At 40.2% G+C, this 22,828-nt stretch overlaps 1 protein-coding gene across 1 annotated transcript; it reads left to right on the top strand.

Annotated features, from left to right (window-relative positions):
* Window positions 1–705: 705 nt before the first annotated feature.
* Window positions 706–22,375, top strand: IVNS1ABP (influenza virus NS1A binding protein). The gene is made up of 15 exons (XM_084851386.1): window positions 706–961; window positions 8,562–8,802; window positions 9,869–9,995; window positions 10,536–10,705; window positions 10,793–10,868; window positions 11,657–11,830; window positions 13,523–13,648; window positions 14,966–15,073; window positions 17,367–17,493; window positions 17,753–17,977; window positions 18,127–18,248; window positions 18,595–18,721; window positions 18,803–18,934; window positions 19,367–19,540; window positions 21,178–22,375. Exons 3-15 carry the CDS (start codon window positions 9,885–9,887, stop codon window positions 21,429–21,431), a joined length of 1,926 nt encoding a protein of 641 aa, XP_084707512.1. The 5' UTR covers window positions 706–961; window positions 8,562–8,802; window positions 9,869–9,884; the 3' UTR covers window positions 21,432–22,375.
* The last annotated feature ends 453 nt before the right edge of the window (window positions 22,376–22,828 follow it).

Raw genomic sequence — 22,828 nt, 5'->3', positions numbered from 1 at the left:
GAGGTTACAATTACACACACGCGGACACACACAATATTTGCCTGCGAACGGAGAACACAACAGGTGGAAGCAATACACACACACCCCTTTTCCCTCCAAAAAGGGAGCGGAGAACCTGTTGTCCCTACTTATTTGAGGAGAATGTAATTCGATTAACGAGAACACGCAGCGCTTAGTAGCAGGAACAGCGGAGCTGCTCCTCCCTCCCTTCCCCCATCACCTTCTACTGACCTACTTTGCAGCGACCGAGCGGGGGGAGGGGAACCAAGCACACAGCTTAGCGCTGCGGGGACCGTGGCGAGGGGGGACTCATTTTCCTCCCTCCCCCGCTTTCTCTCTCTCCCGCGGCGGCTCGCGGAACAACACCAACCCGCCCCGCTTCTGTCGCTCTCTCTCTCTCGCGCGCGCTGCGCCGCTTCGTTCTAATCCACCGCATCCTTCAGGAGCGGAGGGTTATCGGGCATGAACAATCCCCCGCGAGGAGGGGGCGTGGCAACGGCGTCTTGTAGCCGTCGCTCCAAGCTCAGCTGCAGTAGCCGCAGAGAAGAAGGAGGAGGGGGGGGGCGTCGAAGGCCGAGAAGGGTGTCGCTCCGCCGGCCCCGCCCCTTGTCTCTTGCGCACGCGCGCTCTCTTTTTGTCTCGTCACGATTGACGTCCGCTCTGGCGGCCCTTCCCGCCTTTCTCTCCCCCCCCCCGTGCTTGGGCGCGCGCGCCAGGGGTCGCCTGTCCAGTCGGTCGGAGAAACGGAGGCGTCGGGAGCTGTGCTCGCCCTCTCCTGCAGCGACGCCATTCGTTTCCCCGCGTTCCCCGGTCTTCGTTCTCCCTCAACCCCCCCTGCCCTCGTTTTCTCCCCGAACGTACCACGGCGCTCCCCGCAGCTTTGAAGCGGAAGGCTCCTTTCCTCCTCCTCAGCCTGGACGTTCTCAATATGAGCGGTATCGTCTGCGTTGAGAGACACCAGGTGAGAGTTTTGGGGTGTGTGTGTGTGTGTGGGGGGACTCACAGGCCACGATCCGTGCTTGCTTCGGAGTAAGCCGTAGGGCACAATTAGGCTGGCTTTTTGCGCAAACGAGCATGGGAACAGCTTCTAACTTACAAGCGGCTGCGTAGGTGCTGTTGATCTCGGTGGGGCTTCATTTCCAATAAATATGCAGGAAATCAGGCTGTATGGAGGGATGTTGGGTGGAGAGAAAAAGAGATGAAACAGATTATGTTTGGGTGGGGGATGGAAAGGAAGAGAAGGGAATACTGGCGCGGCTTTCAGGATTTTTTTGTAGGTTGCTAAGATAATATCTGGGGAGTAGTTGAAATGCGCAATAGGTAATGTTGCCTATAGAGCTAAGGGCTATGTGTATGTGTGTAGGGGGGAGTGTCCAATATACACTTTAATGCAGCCTTCCCCAAACTGAAGCCCACCAGATGTGTTGGACTACAACTCCCATCACCCCCAGCCAGCATGGTAGTTGGCAATACTGGCTAGGGATTATGGGACTCGTAGTCCAGTACATCTGGAGGGCACCAGGTTATGGATGAGTGTTTTATTAGGTTGGGAGAACATGTGCTCGTGAGGAATCTTTGTTCTTTTTATTTCTACCCTGGTTTTAGCAGCCTAGGTAACCTCCCCTATGCAGGATTATCTCGTTGTCTCGTGAAGTGTGCAGTATTCTTCTGCTTAGAGAGAGAGAGAGGAAGTAACCTTTGTTGAGCCAGCATGCCCTCAGTTTTAATATGGTTGTTGCAGTGGTGGGCGTTCCCCTATTTAGCTGGAGACGTTTTTGTGGTGTCACAAATTCTTACACTGGGAAGTAGATGAACATTTCCCTTCTTGTTGGTGGGACGGAAACTAACACAGACTTACCCAGCCCTGTGGGACAAGGCTGAGAGGCTTGCTGAAAGTTCCTTAAATGGAGCTCTATTATTGAGTTGGGATTATGAACCCAGCTTCAGGGGTTCTACCCCTTCAAGCCCTGCTGCCTCTTAAAATGCTGTAAGTGGTGGACTATGCCAGCAAATAGTAGGGTGATAACTTCTTCTGCAGAGTCATGGACTAGAAGTAGTTTCAAATGAGAAGACCAGCTTGAAACAGAGATTGCAAAATTCCCTTTCTTTTTCAGTAAATCTGAATTGTTTGACAGCAAAATGATGTTCTTCTGACACTGAGGCAAGGAGCCTTGGCCCTTCCCAACAGTTTTAAAGAGTTGAAGCACAATTAATTGCCCACAATAAATTAAGTTCTTTGTGATGGCCATTTCTGAAAAGGTTAACTTTGTAAAGCTTTCAGGAAGCCACAGGGCATGTTCCTTCATGTTTTTTTTAAATCTGGGATGAGGATGCATCCTTGTTTGAAAAGGAAAAGAGATTTAGCAATGATTTTAGGATTGTGTCTGGATTGCTAGGAAGCAGGGAAAACAATTACTAAGTGTGAGTTCTTCCTCATATGAGTGTTTAGTTGGTTTTTCATTTTCTGCTTTGCCTTTGTTCCTTGTCCACGTTGCTACATCCTGTTGCCAAGCTCGTGGGATTGAAAAGCATCTGCTCCCTGTAGTTGGAAGTATGATTGGGTGTATGGAAAAGCATCCTAGCCAATCCTGGGGTACTTATAGTGTGTGATCAAGTGTGTGTGTGTGTGTGTTGTATACTTGGGAGAGAATGAGGGAGACAAGGCCAAGACCATTATTAGATAGCGGGTCAATCTTCCATATGTTTGGTCTTTGGTTTGCTTCAGAAGAAGAAAGCTGTATTTGCATTACTTAGGATGCAATCCTATGCATGTTTAGACAGAAGTAAGTCCTACAACTCCTAGCATTTTGCAGCCAGCATGGCTGGCTGGGGGATACTGAGAATTGTAGGACATATTTCAGTCTAAACATGCATAGGATTGCACCCTTAGTGAATAATGTCAGGGAGCTTTAGTGAATAAATGTCTAGGACTGTTCTTTGCCTACCTACACACATTCTGACAGACATCAAAGATATTTCTTTCAGATTTGCTATGCATTTATTTTAGTCCAGTTTTTCATTTTAGTTTTTGTAGGCAACATTGATCATATATGTAAAAACCATAATGATATTGTAACGAATTAAATTATTTGCTCTGTGTGGTTTTTTATTTGATGATAGACTATCAAATGTTCTCTGACAATACTTAACTTTCATATCTTTACAGCCTTTCTAAGAGAACGTTTTAGCCATTCAGGTGAGGGGGAGGTAGCTAGTTCATGTAGCACTGACTCCTAATGGAGTCAACTTGGAAGCAGTAGCATAATTGTTTTTAAACAAACTTAGTGGAACACTATGTTACATGTAAATGTGTGTACTGAAGCCCTAGGCTGTGATGAGTAGGGACGAAAGTGAGAGAAAGGTATTTAAGTCTTAAATCATCACATCAGCCATTCTCCCCACCCACACTCAACATACCCCCCCAGCTGTTTCTCCACTTTGTGACATTCTTGCTACATGTTCATTCTACATCTGGGACCCCACTGGGGGGGGGGATTTTGAGTGGGAAAACAGCGAGCAGGGAAATCTGGAAGCACCATTCTCTTCTCGTTTGCACAAATTGCAGCCTCCAATAACTAGGAGGTTTGTGGTACCTTTAACAAATTTATTCTGGCATAAGCTTTTGTGGTCACAGTCTACTACATCAGGCGAGGTGGAAAGTGTCCATGAAAGCTTATGCCAGAATAAATGTGTTAGTCTTTAAGGTGCCACAAGACTCCTTGTTTTTGATGCAACAGAGTAACACGGCTGCACCTCTGGAAATTGTTGAAGGTTTGTAACACTGGTTTGTGTGTAATGTGTGTTTGTTCCTAAAGGACTGTATGTTTAGCAGTATCTAGGGTTAAGAATGCTGAACATCTTTCTGATGCACAAAATGCACATGATGTGGGAGATATGTGATCTTGACACTTTCGTTTTTTCTTTAAAGTGGCTATGAGGAGCTCTGACATTGATCTGGAAGTAAGCCTTCGCATGCACCATTTCCCAGTTTAGATCTCTGTGTTGTTCACCATGCAAAGAAAATAATCAGATACAGCATCTGTGCCTATATTTCTCTCACGGTGCGCCCCCCGCCCCACATATCTAATAGCACCTTCAGGGGGGTGATTTAGATTGAAAAAAGGACTTACCTCCCTCTTCCCACTGTGTTGCTGCTTTGTTCAAAATATGCTTCACAGGAAAAACAAAACATAGGGACATCTTACCACGGATCTCTGGTGTCATGTATAGTTTGAGCCAGATACATGGTCCTATATGGCTAAACATTTCTCCAGATATAATGCTAGGTAGATGAGAGCAAAGGTGTAAGATAATTGGTGTAACTAAATGGCATTTGGAGTTAACTGAGTTTAATCCATGCTGTGGACTATGTGCTGCTGTTCTTCTTCTCTTCTGGATGGAAAATTTTTATATGATGAGTTAGCAATAGCTTTGGCTTTGCTTCTGTCCCTAGCACTTAGGTTCACTTGCATATTTATGTTGTAAAACTGTTGGGTAGTAGTTTGTGATTCAGTGTAGCTTTTGGTAATGACTATCTGATTCTCTTGCTTTTTTATGTATACCACAATGTTCTCTGAAAGGTGTACATCACCAGAGATTTTAATTTTTAAAAATATACATGTTTTTAACTTACATGGGATTTTCATTTGTCTCAGTTGACCTAGTCTTCCCATAGAATTATTCATAATTTCAGAGTATTGAATCTTGCTTAGCCCTTTTATTTACAAAAACAGACCTTTATGTAAAGTATCAGTGGGACATCTAGAAAGATGAGATAATCTCTAAAATGTGAGATCTAGCAGCTATGAGATGGAGGTGGATTATCCTTCGGGCAAGAGATTGGACTGAATGGTAATTCCAAGTGAAAGGCTTGGATTTTGATGTGGGTTCCTTCTATTTGGTATTTTGGAAGTAATTTAATTTGAAACTAACAGGGAACTTTTAGAAATAACGAGATAAATTAAAAAAGCAACTAACCGAGAATATAAAGGCTGACAAACATGACCATTTGCCTGGGATTTCAAATAGCAGCGCTCTGTAGGACTCAGGAAACAATGAAGGAAGAAGATCAGTGTTAGTTTTTTTTCCTGGCCTTTTGTAGTTAGTCTTGAAAAGGCTGAGTTAAAGCGAGCAGTTTATTTTATGGAGTGTGGGGCATCTTAAGATACACTGATGTTCAAACTTTCAACAGAATCGAGAAGGATCATATAAGTTGTCCTCTAGACAAAAAAATAACCAACCAACTGAATACTGGTACAGATTGTATGACTTAAACATATAAAACTTGAAACAATTAAAAGCAAAGTTAAAAAGAAATCAAATCTTACTACATCTCCTTTTAGATAATGCTGACACACTGAAAAGTAAATCTGTACCACTTTCAGTACTGTTACTGATCAAGGTTTCCACTAATATCTACCTGTCTAAAATTCTATCTCAGCCGCCTTTAAGGGTGGAGTCCTTTAATAACAGGTTTTATTTTAACATTAAATTTATATCCTGCCTTTCCACAAAATTTACTCAGGGTGGCTAGCAATAATAAAATGGAGATTGAGACAAAAATTAAAAATAAAACAAAAACATAAACACAATAATAAAAGAAATAAACAGCACCCAACCCATTAAAATATAGGAAGCTGCCTTATTCTGAATCAGACCATTGGTCCAGCTAGCCCAGTATTGTCAACACTGACTGGCAGTGGCTCTCCAGGAGTTCAGGCAAGATTCTTTCCTCGCCCTACCTGGAGAAGTTGGGGATCGAACCTGGGACCTCCTACATGCAAAGCATGTGCTCTGTCACACTGAGCAAGCTGAGCAACAGACCAGCTTACATGCCTGAAGAAAAACATCTTTGCCTGGTTGCAGAAGGACAACAGACAGAGCCAACCCAGCTGCTCTTGGCAGGGAGTTCTGGAACGTGGGAAGGCCCTCTCTCCCATACCCACCAAATCTACCTCCTATGGCAGTAGGAGTGAGAGAAGGGCCTCTCTGGAAGATGTTAAACCCAGGCAGGCTAAAATGGAAGTACGTAATCTTTCAGATAGCCTGGTCCCTAGTTGCATAGAGTTTTATAGGTTATTAATAGCGCTTTGTACTGTGCCCAGAAACAGACCAGCTGTTGGAACAAGGGAGTCTCATGCTCCTCATAATCGGCTCCAGTCAGCAATCTGGTTGCTGTATTCTGGATTGGCTGATGTTTCCGAACACTTTTCAAAGGCAGCCCCACACATAGCCTGTTAGAGTAGTCCAAATGGGATGTAACTAAAGCATGTGTCCAGTGATGTAGGGCAGAAAAATTTCCAAAATGGAAAATTTCCCAGTGGTTTATTTTTCCATGGAAACATTTTCATTTCATAACTTCATTGGTAGATATTAATAGATGCCAATAAAAATACAATATTAGGCAAGCTTGGCAGTTTCAAAGTTGTAAATGAATGGCTGCCTGTATATTGTGCACAGTTCTTTGGGTTGCTAAAATGTAGTAGTGTCATCAGTTCAGTACCTTTTCTTAAAACTAAACAGTGTAAAGGAAGTATATGCTATTATCTTTAAATTTATACAAGTATTCCAATTAAAAATTCTATGTATTATAACATTTAATTTTAGCTTTATTTCCCTGCCCCTCAAATATTTCAGGTTGGGACAAAAAAATAATGTTGGGTACTTTTTAAGCTTTTTATCCTAATTTGCATAGGAAATTTTCCAATTCAAAATGTTCTAATTCAAAATTTTCTGGGAAACCCACATCATTACATGTGTTACACTCAGACTTCTCTAGGAATTGGCACATCTGGTGCACTAGATTTTGGTGCTTTAAATTATGAGGTTTGGAAATAGAGGATTAATAGTGAAGAATTGCATCTCCAGGCCCAACATAGTGCATGGCCTCTAGTAAAAAAGGTGATTCTTGATGTACTCTGGTTCCAGGCGATCAAAGACTTTAAAGTATAAAGCCAGCACCTTTTAATAGAGACTGAAAGCAAATTGTTAATTGGTACAGTTGGTAAAGGGTTTGTGCAATAAAATCCACTCGACTGATTCCAGTCAAATTCTGGCAACCATATCCTGAACCAATTGAAGCTTCCAGACTATCTTCAAGGACAGCCGCACATAGAGCACATTGCAATTGAACTTGTATTGTGACTACAGTGTAGATAACTGAAGCCAGGTCTCATTTCTTTAGGAATGAGATATGTCTAAGATGAAGCTTAAAAAGGCATTTTAAGTTGCTGTTGCCCAGGTGCAGGTCTGGATCCAGGATTACTCCCCATGCAAAACAGTCTGAACAGCTACCCGCAAGAATACTCCCAGCCAATATCTTGCCTCGATTACACTTGTTTGTTCACCCTCATCCATCCATCCATCCAACCAACCTCCTACCCCAGACATCTGTTCAGGACTTCCACTGCTTCCCCAGGATCAACAGATGGAAATGACTGGTGACACCCAAGTCCTGATCTCTGGATGAGGTCCCTCAACAGCTTCATGTAGATGCTGAAAAGCATGGAGGGCTCCTTGAGTCACCTCATATGCCAAAACTCACAGAGTGGAACAGGAGGGCCCCAACACCATCTTTGGGGATCTGCATCAGAAAGGACTGGATCCACCCCAATCCCCCTACTCCAGTTTCATCTCAACAATGCAACCCAGAAGGATGCCATAGTTCAAAGAGAGGTAACCTGGTGCTTTCCAAATGTTTTGGACTACAACTCGCATCAGTCCCAGTGAGCATGGTCAATGGTCAAAACATCTGGAGGGCACCAGGTTGCCTACTCAAGTCTGCCATAGTTGATTGGAAACAAAAGCAGCAGAGTAGTCCAGGAGAAACATGGTTGCACTCCCTGTCTACCCATCGGTTCAGATCTTCTAACTAGGGCAGGAGCGCTGAGCCATTTCTTAGTGGGGGGCTGAATTGCCCCCCACCTCCATGGGCTGGATGACGTCAGATGTGATCTCCCCCCCCACACACACACACTCCCATTTTGCTAGCTCCATGCCCTTCAACACAGAAATTGAATGCAAACTGACATTGTATTAGAAGTAATTTGGTTCAAAATATTTAAAATTATTAAAGCTCTCAATGGGGGAACTATTGCCAAAAATTATAGGAGATAAGTTTTCCATTAATACTACTAAATTTATTGAAGAAAAGATTCTGAGGATAGAGGAGATTTTATGTGTCAAGAGTTAATCTTTGCAATTCAATTTCCGATAAAGAACAAAATTTTTTTTTTGCTGGCTTTGTTGATAACATTCTGATGAATAATCGTTAAACAATTCTATCTGCACCTACAGGCATTAATGGCTTACATAAGGTCTTTGAGATTTTTTTTTAAGAGCAGTTTTTTATGTAAATATGTTTTGGTAAATATTATTTAATTTTCCTTGGATAACAGTTTACTAGGCATGTGTGTCCATTAAAACCTCTAGAAGGAAAACATTAATCTCTGTTTTCGTAGTCTTTCTGTTGTGAAAAAGTTCACTATTTCAGTACATGGAAGTTTTAAATGGATATGCACAAATCCCAAATTCACCCATTTAATATTTGTTTTCTATTGCAGAGTATGATGCATGACTACCACAGAAGAAATTCATGTCTATAGCTTTTAAGGACTTGATTACATCGTTTTAAAGCCTGGTAGTTTTGGAGTCATCAGTTTAGAAGACACAGCTGCCTGCATTTCTTCAAGCTGCTGTTCACCTCCGAAGGAATATAAATTGAAGTGCTCTATATTAACACACAGCAGGGTTTTGGATTATTTAAGGTCTCCTAGTTATAAAATTACAGCATAAATTTACTTGGTAAGCATGTACTCAATTATATGGGTCTAAAATGTCATTTCTTGTGATGTAGGCTATAAATATAAATTAGTCAATTGTACTATACATAAGTAGATAGACTTTGTCCACATTCTGACACTGTAATGTCATGATACAAAGTAAAGAATTGTCTGTCATGCAAACTGGCAAATACCTGAACTGCATTTGATTAGTGGCTGGCTCATAGTAAACAAGCATATCTTCAGTTGATGTAAGCTGTTTAATTAGAAAACAGAATCGCAATTCCTACTGTCAAAATACGATATAAAGAAGGCTGTTTAAATAAGAGAGCAATTCCCCATCTCTCATTCCTCCCTGCTAAGGGGAGTTGCTCTTAGGATTTTCTCCCTTGCTGTCTAGCCTTGAAAGCAAGGAGGGTCCAGAATGGTATGTGCTATGCTGTGGAAAGAGCATAGTACTAAGTTTTTCATGTGTACACAAGTGCACATATATACAGCAGACCAGTAGAAAATTGGAAGATCTTGTGTATGCCTTCCATATTTCTTCGAAGGTTGGAAATACAGAACAAAAATAAGGGCTGGATGTGAATATCAGAGACTTAGACTGATCTTCCAGTTCTTGAAAAGGGGGCTCTGTGGCAGTGCTTCTGCCAACACTTTGTTCATGCCCGTAAGGATCATGCCTTGCATTTTCACACTAAACTTTCCAATTGTATGGCAAGTGAAAGCAATAATTGTTAGATTTGAGTCATTAGTGCCATTTCCACAGAACTATTCAGGACAAAGTTGGAGTTATAATAATGAAAATTTGTTTCTATTACTTAGCTATCTTGTACAGAATAAATACTGTATTCTGTATTTTTATTTTCTGATACCATTGTCTAGCATTAATTCTGTTAGGTACATTCAAGAGCAAAAAATAAATTGAATGTGCAATCCTGTGCATGTTTATTCAAAACTAAGCCCCATTGTTTTCTCTGGGGGCTCTCCCAAGTAGCTTGCATACAAGTGCAGCTTTAAGAAAGCTTTGCATTAAGGAAATAATGTTACACACCTGATTATATTAAATATCATGAACTTCCTTTCAGCCACAGAAACAGCAAAATGATTCCTAATGGCTATTTGATGTTCGAAGATGAAAACTTCATTGAGTCATCTGTTGCCAAGCTCAACGCTTTGCGCAAAAGTGGCCAGTTTTGTGATGTTAGACTCCAGGTAACTTAACAGTATGATAATTTGGTGCGCTGAGCTTGGAAAACTTGAGATTTGTATTATTCAGAAACAGTTCTTTAAAATGCAGACATTTGATTTATGCTGGTAATTTAATCTTCAAAACCAAATAACATGATGTTCTTAAAGTGGCCCATCATATTCCTACTATTCTGAGACCTCAACACACCAATAGGTGGAATTCTTTGGAACCCTTGTTTTAAATGTTTTCATTATGGACATGAACTAGCTAAAGTTAAGCAGTGGAATCTGTAGTGGAGATGAGCTTAAGGGCGCAATGCTATGCATGTTCAGACAGAAAAAAGTCCTACAACTCCCAGCATGCCTCAGCCAGCATGGATTGTGCTCTAACTGTCCTATTCAAGTCAATGAAACTTAAAAACCCTTAGCTTTGACTGGATCATGAACTAAAAAGATTAGTAAAGACAAATCTGCAGTTAATTTTATGGCTTTGTAATTTAGTGAATAACTTAGGTTTATGTACTAACAGTTTAAATACTAATGTCTGGTTCTGTTTTAATAAAGGTGTGCGGACATGAGATGTTGGCACACAGAGCGGTACTAGCTTGCTGCAGTCCTTATCTGTTTGAAATCTTCAATAATGACAGTGATTCTCATGGAGTTTCCCATGTAAAATTTGAAGATCTGAATCCAGAGGCTGTTGAAGTCTTGTTAAATTATGCCTACACGGCTCAGTAAGTGCTTCTTTTTACATATAATGTACATTTTATTTTATACTCTGTCCAGAATAAATCCTAAAAATAACTGTATAACTTTAATAGATTGAAGGCTGATAAAGAATTGGTCAAAGACGTATACTCTGCAGCAAAGAAGCTGAAGATGGAGAGAGTCAAGCAGGTATAATTTTTGTACACTAAGAAGTAAAGTGTGGTGGCTACTTTAACCCTTGTATTTTTGAGGGAAAGCTATATTTTAATGGGCACTTAAAAATTATTATTTTTTGAGTACCAAAAACATTTCCATTTTAGAGCTTTGCATTTACATATTACATCCTTTCAATTCATTTGAATAGCTGTTGGCCCACTTTATGGACTTCAGAACTTTGGGGGCCAGTTTGACACAATAAATTTTTGCTTATTTAAGCAGTTACACTATACCCTAACATGGACAAATGTAGTGTGTAAACTGGGCAATCATAAATATAGATGGCAATTCTTATATAATTCTTCTAATTATAGCAGATAGTACATATTGTGTGAACTTCCCTTAGTAGCAAAAAGAGGAATCAGGGTCTCAATTTTTTTATCATTCATGCTACTAATAGTTACAAAACAGTAGAGTGCATGCAGGGTGGGGGGCACTTTCAGGTATCTACAGAATTTGTATAAAAGAATGCTTCTCCCCTGTGAACAAAAACTATATTAGTTTCTCAGTAGAGTTGCACATCTATTTTAAAATCCCCCTAATGTAAAGGAGTTTCTGGTTATTTGAGAGAGACAGAAAAGTTTAAATAACTGTAATATTAGTTTTAAATCAGCAGAAACTATGTGGTAAATGCATAGAATGAATTTGCTGCATTTAGTGCCTTGATAGGTTGATGGGCTATAAAACGTTAATAGAAAATGTCCCATATGTGTATGGAGCCTTTCGTAAAATAGCATAATTAATTGTATGCCTTTTAAAAGGTTTGTGGAGATTATTTGCTCTCCAGAATGAATGCTGAAAGCTGCATCTCTCACCGAAACTTTGCAAGCAATATGGGTGATTCACGTTTACTGAACAAGATTGATGGTTACATTCAGGAGCACTTGTTACAGATCTCTGACCAGGAGGAATTTCTCAAACTGCCACGTTTAAAGGTAAACAATTTCCCCTGATATTTTCAATTTTGAAATGAAAATGGGAGTTGTAGTCATTTTTAAATCTACCTGGAAATATTAACCTTTTGTTAGAAAAATCCAGTATCAGGGTCAAATGTACCCTAAGAAAGCCATGCAAACAAAATACCTGGTGGAAGTTAAGCGTGACGCCACTTGCAAGGAAAGAAATGCCTCTGTTGAGACCTTTCATTTTCCAGTAAAAAAAAAAAAAGAGTTGCACATAAGTCAGTAAAGTCTATAATACCCCACAACATTTGCAGAAGAATAAGAGAAATAGTTATGCATTGTGAATTGCCAGTGACAACAACATCTCTCAGCCATTGTTTTGTGCAAAGTGATAGCTTTGTTTTTGTTTTGTTTTTGCTGGGTCAAAGGAAAGACTTTTTCCTTTGGTTCAGGTTTAGAAAGGTTTTTTGTAAATTACTGACCCTGGTACCATTTGTGGTGATGTTAAGGAAAGTGAGTAATTTGTCTGTTTTCATAATAGACAAAAAACTTCTGCTTTCATCATCCTTACTCTTTTTCACATGAAATGTACAGAACAGATTCTCCTGGGTTAAGCATCTGTAGAAGTGATGAGCAACTTAATAACTTTAAACTTCATTTGGTGAGAATGCTTTGATCCCTAGCACTTTATATGCATAGTTTTTCAGTTGTCCCAGTCATTCTAATAGGGGAAGAATTGACCCCAAAAGCTGTAAGTGTAAAAACATCATTTTTTTTTTTTTTTTTTACTGAATTAAGTAATGGTGGCCCTGAAACACCACATGGCAGTTAATGCCTCCTCATGGTTGGGGACTTAGCTAGAACATGGAGCCATGGAAGGCTGACACAAAAGCTAGAAGAATTTTTTTTTTCATTGCTGTTAAGATGTTTTTGATCCAACCTGTCACAGAGTTAAACTAAATTACACTGCTTAACATGGTTTTGCATATGTTGAATAGCTCAGTCTAGTGTAGATCGTATAAAGTTCCTATGAAGAGGAGAGAGGGCTTCCCAGGGGATACTAGAAGGATCTCTAAAGTACGCCTGTGTGTATGCATGCATTTTATCTCCCAGAATGCGGGGTGGTCTCTCATCACATCTGTCCTCCTCTCAACAGTCTCCAGGGATTGTAGTAATTTTCCTTTGTCCCATAGAACTTAATGAGAATCAAACCTGCCCCTCTCTGCATAGACCCATTCTGCGAGTTCTTATTTATTTATTTCATTTCATTTCTATACCGCCCAATAGCCGAAGCTCTCTGGGCGGTTCACAAAAATTAAATCCAAACAACACACAATAAAACAATTTAAAATATACAGAACATTAAAACCACAATATAACAATACAACCACAATAAAACCTAGCAGCAGTGCAAGAGTTTAAAATACAGATTTAAAACAGCAAAGATAAAAATTTAGAAAGCTAAAATGCTAAAATGCCTGGGAAAATAAAAGGTCTTCACCTGGCGCCGAAAGGAATACAATGTAGGCGCCAGGCGAACCTCACTAGGGAGCTCATTTCTGTTGTGTGATTATCTCAGAATGTGAGCAAACCTTGATACCCTCTCTGTTCAGGGTTCTATATAGGTACTAGTGATGCCTCACTGCTGGGTTTGTACTCACAATGTTATGAATGACCTGTATATTTTTAGGTGTGGCCGCTATACCCTTTGTTTTTTTATTCCAGCTGGAGGTCATGCTTGAAGAAAATGTTAGCTTGCCCAGCAATGGCAAACTATACACAAAGGTAATCAACTGGGTACAGCGCAGTATCTGGGAGAATGGAGACAGTCTAGAAGATCTTATGGAAGAGGTTAGTTTTAAGAAAATGAGATTTGCTGGGCTTTAAATGCTACATTTTTTCTGAAATTAAGGATGTTCCCTTTTCCTTTTTTCTTTAAAAAAAACTATGAAGAATTTAAATTTTACTGTAGGTATCCCTAAGCTGAGAAACTAGGGGGGTTCCAGGTGAGCTGCATAAACTGTTCAATCTGGTCTTCTGTTTTTTGTTGTTTTTTCTTACTCTTTAACTTCATATGTAGCATGTAACTGCACTTTTAAAATGGGGAGGTGGTTTTAAAGCTTGCTATATGTTCTTAATGTGTTCCTTTTACAGGGTTTTGCTTAAAGAGAGAAAGTAGGTAAAAGGTTCTAATGGTTGTTCCTCCCCATTGATTTATCTCCCCATAGGTTTATTAACAAAACTAGGATACCCAACGCTGAAGAACCATAGAAGAAACTTCAAGTGTAATGACACGTAAAGAAGCAGCAGTCCTGCCCCAGTTCTCCTAAGAAAATCCGCTGTGGGCAGAGAACGATGATGATGTTTAATGGTGTTTACTTCTTTACAGGATATCTTAACGTTTGAAAAGTTTTGTGTAATTAAATAGCCTTATTCATAAACACAACTTCAATCGTTAGTTTGGTCAAAATCTGAAATGCCAGTATCTTGACAATTGCAGTGGAGATATACATCTCAAATTGTTTGAAAAAGCATATCTAGCTTGCCATAAGAGGCAAGGTTGATAATGAGAAGAGTTGTGTTTGCTATACTGTTTTGCCCTTTTATACCTTAGACTTCCAGTCAAATGGTCAAGATTTCCTTTCAGTTCTGATGCATTTCATATGACATCTAACAATGGGCAACAGACTTTCAAAAAGTAGCTCCATTATATTTAATATGACCCTATTTATAATCCACTTGTGCTTGCTTTCCATGCTTTATTTACATATTTTAATTGGACAAGGAAAAATGTTGTATTTGGCAATTAAGAAGTTTGTTCATAGGAAACAGCAAAAGTTCGTGCTTGAGATTGTTAACCTGTACAATTTATTCTGCAAGATAATGTACACTATACTTGTTACACATCTTAATGTTATGGCACAGGGAAAATAGAAGTCAAGGAAACTGAAGATTCCCTTTGATCTGTGAATGCAAAGATTCATCATCCAATATTTGAAGATCTGTCATCATGAAAGCAACCTCCTTTAAAAAAAAATTTGCCATTCTGCTAGATGGAGAGAAGACAATCTGAACTATACTGGAAACGTTACGGAGTTAATGTGCAATGCACCAATAATTAAATAGCAATGGAGACTATAGCCACATGGCTGTTCTGTTGTTTTGCAGGTTCAAACGTTGTACTACTCAGCTGATCACAAGCTGCTTGATGGAAATCTACTAGATGGACAGGCTGAGGTGTATGGCAGTGATGATGACCACATTCAGTTTGTGCAGGTACAAATTGCACACGGTCTGAGGTAATCTCAGGTAAAACTGGCTAGAGTAGCATCGCACAACTAATACGTTGTGTACTACAGCGAAAGGAAGACAGTTTCAATTGTTTAGAAGTGGGCTGGGCAATGTGGTACTCTCCAGATGTTTTGGACCACAACCGCCATTTGGACCAGCCTCAGCTAGCATGGCCAGTGGTTAGGGATTATAAAAGTTATAGCGTGAAACATCTGGAGGTCACCAGGTTGCCTACTCCTGGTTTAGAAGATAGGAAAATGGCTGCTTTTGATGGCTTGTGTGGTCTTGATTCGTCTCGTTCCTTTGAGCTGTAACTTAACAACATGAATATGTGCTAAATGCGTGGCAGGATAAATAAGTCAAGCACAGGACTAGTTATTGGAGTTTTGAGTAAGCTTATGGAATGTGTGTGTGCGCGTGCGCATGTGAACTAAAGACCATTGTGGAAGCATGGCAGAGAGTAACAAGCTCTGCCCGCCCCCAGTTTGTGAGCAAAAATTAAAGAGAACTGGGGAAATAAGGACTACTGGAGAAACTTCTGTATGCAGAGCTTCATCGTAGTGTAGACTTTAAACAGAAGTTGTTTCTTTAATATGTTACTCAGTGGCATCATAAATTTACTGTAGAGAGTTTCCTTTTGGAAACTTGGTGTAAGGCACAGGTTGAGCTGAGCAGAACCAGTTTGTCATTGCATGAATAATTATGTATCTTACAACTTTTCATTCATGCCAGGAAGCAGGGGAAAGTTGGGATGCAGTATACTGCAGTTCATTGCTAACTTTATTAAAGTCTTGTTTACTTTCTGATTTAGTAATTGCTCCACGTTTTGACTGGTTGAACTAGAAACAAAACTAGGATCGAGCTGAATTTAGTTCATTTTGGTTGTGGTGTCTGAATTTACAAGCACTGGGTAGAGATGGTATTATTAGGGTCTTCTCAATTGCCATTTAGTAAGCTTGTTAGTAGGCTTTAACATTGGAAGAATATTTATGGGATCTTAACACCTTGAAGCTATACATTGCATTTTTCTATAGAAATGCCAGTAGAACTAAGTTGTAAATTAATCTTCTAGACATGGGCAAGAAATTTCACACTTTCTTTAATGATTTGTATCCTTATGTGTTTAAGAAACTGTCTACAAATTAGTTACATTGGACAAGTTCGTGAAATGTGGGGTTTTTAAAATATCATTTAAATAAAACATAACACCCCCACCAAGTAACAGAGATGGCCCAGATCACCCACCCTTCTTTTCCTCACCCTAACCCAATCAATAGAAAAAAGGAGAGGGGGAAAAAAGTTGTAGGCCATTAGAACAAGCAGCCAGTTATAGTGAGAGGTGGAAGAGAAGGTTATAGAAGAACAAAAAAGGGAAATGGGGAACAGGAGAGAGGCAGAGGGGTAGTGCTGCAGCAGAATAACCCAGTGTTCAGTTCTGAAAAAACAGCCCCTAAATGATTCGCAGTACATTGCATGTTGCATAGACTGTAAGACAGTGGAAAAGTGGTATTGACAAAGATGGTGTGTTAGGGACATGACTTATTCTTCTAGGATTCAGAAGAACAGTAAAGGAAGTAGACCGAATATAAACAAACTATCAAGCTTTAAATATGCACCTTAGTAGCAGATGGTATGTAACATCTGGAATTCATATAAGAAGTCTTCAAAGGTTTGGTGTATAGACACAATCAGCCATGGCTGTGCATACTTGACATTAGTGGAGCAAGGATGGCCTAATGTCCATAGTTGCCACAGGTGTACTTTGAAACAATGTGAGGATTTGTGTTCTCTACTAGAAAGCATATCTTATTTGAAGCTAAGTAATAGCTTTCTAATCACCATAGCTGTGTATTACCTTCAGTGTCAGAGGCAGTATGCCTTGCAATACCAGCTGCTGGAGAACATACGTGGGAGGGTGCTATTGCGCTCATGTCCTGCCTGTGGGGCTCCCACTGGGGCATATGGTTGGGAACAGAATGCTGGATGAATAGGTCTTTGGTCTGATCCAGAGGGCTCTTATGTTCTTAATTCAGAAGCTCGGGGTGGTGGGTCATGTGTGGAGATGAAACTGAAGAGGAAAGGGGTTTTGTGAGTAATTTGGTGCTTAAATGTTTCATCATGCTGCTAAAATGTTGATTCATTAAGTTGCCTGTGTAGATGTGCTTATGAATGAGACTGTACAGAGTTAAAAAAAGAAAAGAGAAAATAGTTCTGAAACAAAGGCAGATCAACGTGTGCTCCTTGGCTAGGTTTCTGTAGCTGCCTTTTAATTTTGCAGAAAAAGCCACCCCGTGAGAATGATCTCAAGCAGATAAGTAGCAGTTCTTCTGGAAGTCTTTCTCCAAATGCAGCAATGCAGAGTCCTAAACACGAGTGGAAAATTGTTGCTTCCGAGAAGACCTCAAGTAAGCTGAATTTTGCATGTAGTCTTATTCTAGATCGTTATACACCCATGTTAAACATGAAAGTAGTGGTAGGAAGAGAACAGCAGTATGTCTTTGTCATATGTGTCATTTGTTCATGAACAAAACAACTTTTTTCCTTCATATATTGGGAAAAGGTTGCTGGAGTTCCAACCCACCTAGAGGGTAAGGGTATAGCTTTAGTGGAAAGAAACATGCTGATATTTGGGAACTGAATGTACTCCTCTCTTTTTTCCCCCAGATAATACTTACCTGTGTCTTGCTGTTCTGGATGGCGTATTTTGTGTGATTTTCCTTCATGGGCGTAACAGTCCCCAAAGTTCGCCCATCAGTACTCCACGATTGATGAAAAGCTTGAGTTTTGAGATTCAACCAGGTGACCTTGTAGAAAAGCCCATGTCTCCTATGCAGTATGCTCGATCTGGATTGGGAACAGCAGAACTTAACAACAAGCTCATAGCTGCAGGTAATAGCACTAGTAGTGTGTTAAACACATAGGTTGCAGTCCTTCATATTTGGCCAAACTATCCTAACAAACTAACTGCTAATTTAAGTGACTTTCTACTGAGAGATGCTGTCTCAAAATACATCTTGCACACTTTGTATTACTACTAGGTGGTTATAACAGAGAAGAATGTTTGCGCACTGTAGAGTGTTATGATCCCCGAAAGGATTGCTGGACTTTTGTTGCACCAATGAGGACACCAAGAGCACGGTTTCAGATGGCAGTTCTCATGGTATGTACAGAGTGAAGAGCCATGCTCCTATCTTGTATTAACGGCTCTAATTACTGCCAGTGCCTGCTTGTAGCAATTACAGTCTTTTAGATTAGTTTGGGACAGGAGTGAAGAATGTGATTCTCTGATAATTAAAAACACTTTGGGATTAAAGGGATGTCACGTTTACCCCGAGCTTTGAGGTTAGACCCAAACAGGCCCATGGGAGCCATTCTTTATACTTGCATGCTTTCATGGCAGTGATTAAAAACTAGTCACTGCTCCTACACAAGTCCAAAGTGTACATATTTAATCTACATAACTTAAGGAATCCATTGTTCTAATACTTACCATTTCTCCAATTTAGGGGCAGCTCTATGTTGTTGGTGGGTCAAATGGCCATTCAGATGACTTGAGCTGTGGAGAAATGTATGATCCAGAGATAGATGATTGGACTCCCGTTCCAGAACTGAGAACTAACCGTTGCAATGCAGGTAAAAGTCTATAATGCCTTGTGAAGGTAGTTTCTTATTAAGTATTCAAGCAGTTAGCTTATTTTTTCTGTGCCTAAACAGGAGTGTGTGCTCTAAATGGAAAGCTGTATATTGTTGGTGGCTCAGATCCTTATGGCCAGAAGGGATTGAAAAACTGTGACGTCTTTGATCCTGTAACAAAATCTTGGACAAGCTGTGCTTCACTTAATATTCGTAAGTCCATATTGCATTGTTTAAGTTTGGATAGCTTTAAGAATTGTGTAAAAATCCAAGGTCTGTAGGAGGTGGAAATGTCTCGAGCAGGGAAGTAACATAGCTCCTTGCAGCTCATGGTGAAGCTTTGCTGTTGCCAGTTCTGAAATGAAATGTGATGAATTAACTCCTTGGCATTTCTAGAGAGAAATTGCATCCCGTGCTTCAGGAAAAAAGTAGTATCCAGCCTTGAGTTTTGCAGGGTACATGAGTGAGAGTGGCAAGACATGGAATCACCTGTCTGCTTAGACTCGTTGGCTGTCTTCATCTAGCCAGAGTTCTCACTCATTAAAACATTTCTGCCAAAAAGTAACACTGTTACTGTTAGGACAGCTTTGAGTATGGCCTCTTTTGTCCCTTATCTTTAAGCTTCTATTGGCTTTTGACTTATAGGTAGACACCAGTCTGCTGTATGTGAGCTTGGTGGATATTTATATATCATTGGAGGAGCTGAGTCTTGGAACTGCCTTAATAGCGTGGAGCGTTATAATGCAGAAAACAATACCTGGACACTAATTGCACCTATGAACGTGGCTAGGCGTGGAGCTGGTGTTGCTGTACTTGATGGTAAGCTTGGTGGTGCAGAAAAATGCTATAACCCTTGGCTGCCATACAGAGAGCCCTTTCCATGTATGAGCATCCCACCACACTTATTTTCTTCACCTGCAGCCCCTACGCCACACTATAAACTGCTTTTGAGAGTTTTTTGAATTTGAGGAAGCAGCAAATGATGCTATTCAGGATGGAACTGAACTGTTAAGAATAAAAAAAATATTATTTTGTGGGGTTCCTAGACCTGTTTTTTTGTAACCTGTAGGGAAGATGCCAATTCTATGGTATGCTGTCTATGTACTGTGCTGCTGGGCAGCCATAACTTGAGAATTCCTACCTCACCCTTTCACAGTGTAACATGCCAAATGGGCAATATTTGACCATATATTGTAAGGTTGAAGTTTCCAACAGATGACCGATTGCTGGACCCAGCTTTTCAGTGGCTGTTCTCTGACCCAGTCCTTCAGATGTCCTTACATATTTTTAATTAAAATCTATCTGGTGATTATTCCATTTAAATAGTATTTCTGTAGCTGTATTGTATCTGTTCAGCTATCTCCTGAAATTGAATTTAAAGAGCAAAGTTAAAAGTGAGGCCATTTTTAATACAAGTGTTTAATTGGCAAAATGAAGTTTGCATCTCACTTTAGTTAAATGTTTCCTGTCCTTTGTCCTATCCTGAGGATTGTACCCAGGTAGAGATTGGGGGTGGGCTTCATCCCCCACCCCCAATCTCATTCAGTTATTCACTTGAACATTAGTTGGACGTAACAGGGGTGTGGGGGTGATAGTTTTACTGACTATAGGCCTGTAAACAGCCAAAGCTCAGTTCCCAAAGTGCAGGGTACAACCCAATGGGATAAATGACGAGTACTGTGGCTTGGAGGCCCAGCTGCCTCTTACTGAACATGAAGTTTTGCAGAGAGGTGATTTGCAGGAGCGGAATTTGGTAGTGGGCCTAAGTCAGGAGATGAAGAGGCACTAGTGTTTCCAAGAAGGTTTCTAGGTTGGGGCATCTGGAAAAGCTATGAAGTATAGAAGTACAATTATGTAAAATTTGTAACTAATTTAGAGACTGGGTTTACACGATTACAGGGGTAAAAGAAGGCATTGTGGCTCGTGCATGCTGTGCACATGATGTTTTTTTTGTAATGACCTGCACTGCAGCGCGGGTTGGCATATCATCTGAATCTGGTGCGTGGCATGGTGGGGGTGACTTCATACTCACCCCAAACCCCCTACTGCATGTTGTGGGTTGTAAGGCGGGTACGAAGTTAACCCCACTGCACGCCGTGTTTAGACAACATGCCAACCCATGCTGTAACGTGGGTAATTATGTAAACAATGTCCAAGGGGAGAAGTCATGATGACACCCCCCCCCCCGCAGTTGTGCAAACCCAGCCTGATTGTAATTTTTTCAAACAGAACTTAATATGCTCAGTACCCAGTTAACCTTTAGCTATAGAGCAACTTCTGTAGATGGAAGGTGCCTGATAGTAATTTTTTCAAACAGAACTTAATATGCTCAGTACCCAGTTAACCTTTAGCTATAGAGCAACTTCTGTAGATGGAAGGTGTTTTTTTGCCTTGTATATGCTGTTAGGGCTGCCCAGTGACAGTCCTCTAAAGATTGACTCTTGCTGCTTTCACAGGAAAGCTCTTCGTTGGTGGTGGCTTCGATGGTTCACGTGCAGTCAGCTGTGTGGAGATGTATGACCCTGCTAAGAATGAGTGGAAGATGATGGGTAGTATGACCGTTCCAAGAAGTAATGCTGGCTTTGCAGCTGTGGCCAACACTATCTATGCAGTGGGAGGATTTGATGGCAATGAGTTTCTGAACACAGTTGAAGTCTACAATCCAGAGTCAAATGAATGGAGCCCCTACACAAAAATCTACAAATTCTGACTAACATAAGTCTCCTTAAAACTAACAGGCTTAGTGATGTAATTGTTTTAGTAGAGGTACACATGTGAATAGAGGGGGTGGGGTGGGTTTAAAAGTTGCCATCAGCAACACAAAGCTTTTGCATATTGCATAATATTAATATGCTGTACATATTTTTATTTAGAACACATGAAGGGTGTTTTGTGTATTAGAATTTGTTACTTTAGACTCTGGAAGTTATCCTGCGAGAGTAAGAATGCAAGCTGATGGCATATCATTTCAAGAGTTTCCCCCAATGTTTGTTTTGCCAATTTGCACACACAAATACTTTAACATTAAAGTTCAGTTTCTGGTGCAGGAAAAGATAGTGGGTCTTCAGTGTGAGCAATTGCTTTTTAGGCCTTGTTTGGGTTTTTATCTTAAGTAACTGGAACAATCTAATAAGCCTTATTTAAATAGATAAATGGCTTTATTAAAGCTGACACACCTGCCAATTTGACTGCCTTTTGTAACTTTTTATATATAAATATAGTCAAGAATTGTTATATCCTGAAGTGACATAAGATATGTGTTGAAGCAAAGAGACAATCTCAAAGTTCATAGACTGGAGTGAGACATGTCGTTTTCCACCATGAAAGCTTTTGGTTTTTTTCCCCCTGCTACAATGTTATATGAACCGTAGTATGCAGTAATTGATTTTTCATTGTATTGGAGTGGAGTTTCTGAACATGGCTATAATATGACTGAGGAAAAGTCTGGCTCTGAAATTTTACTAATGTAAAGGGTGCTTTTCTGTATGGTTGTTAGATCAAGCAGTTGTAACAAACATGCAAAGCTGCAAAAATTGTGTGGTGTGTTAGCTAGCAAGGTTACCTATCTCAAAATTATTGTATAAGTTTGTATCTTTCTACTGCAAGCTGAAAACATGCTATAATACAAACTGTGCTTCATTTGTTTAAAAATAACTGTTTAGTGTTGTTTTAACTTAATGGTCATAAGTGGTTGGGCTAACGTGACTTCTGTAATTCTACAAATCTTACTGGGAGTTGTAGTAAGCTGAGCTATGAATGCGCTTTATGCCTGCGCACATGTTCCTTCACAGTATGAGCAGTCAAATCAGAACCTCTAACCATAGCCTTATTCATACTGGGAAACTATGGTTACTAGCTCTGGAACAAGCCAAGATATTAAACTAACTTCAGTTAATCTCAGTCTTAAGAGATGATGAAATCTTCAATGCTCCTGGATTGCTTTCTTTCATAATACTGCTGAGGGCAAAAATTCAGCTCCTTGGAAGTCCCACTGACCTAAGATTAAGTTTGATCCAGAGTTGCCATTGCGTGAAGAGAAGGGTTCTTTACATTTGCATGGGGGACTGGGATCCAGCAGACAGTCCTGCTGGAGGAAGGTGATTTTTT

The sequence above is a fragment of the Heloderma suspectum genome, chromosome 4, assembly GCF_057233095.1.
Source record: "Heloderma suspectum isolate Gila_16-S chromosome 4, 16-S_ref, whole genome shotgun sequence".
NCBI lineage: Eukaryota > Metazoa > Chordata > Lepidosauria > Squamata > Helodermatidae > Heloderma > Heloderma suspectum.
Note: the sequence above shows the minus strand (reverse complement) of the source record. Positions and strands in the feature narration are given on the sequence as shown.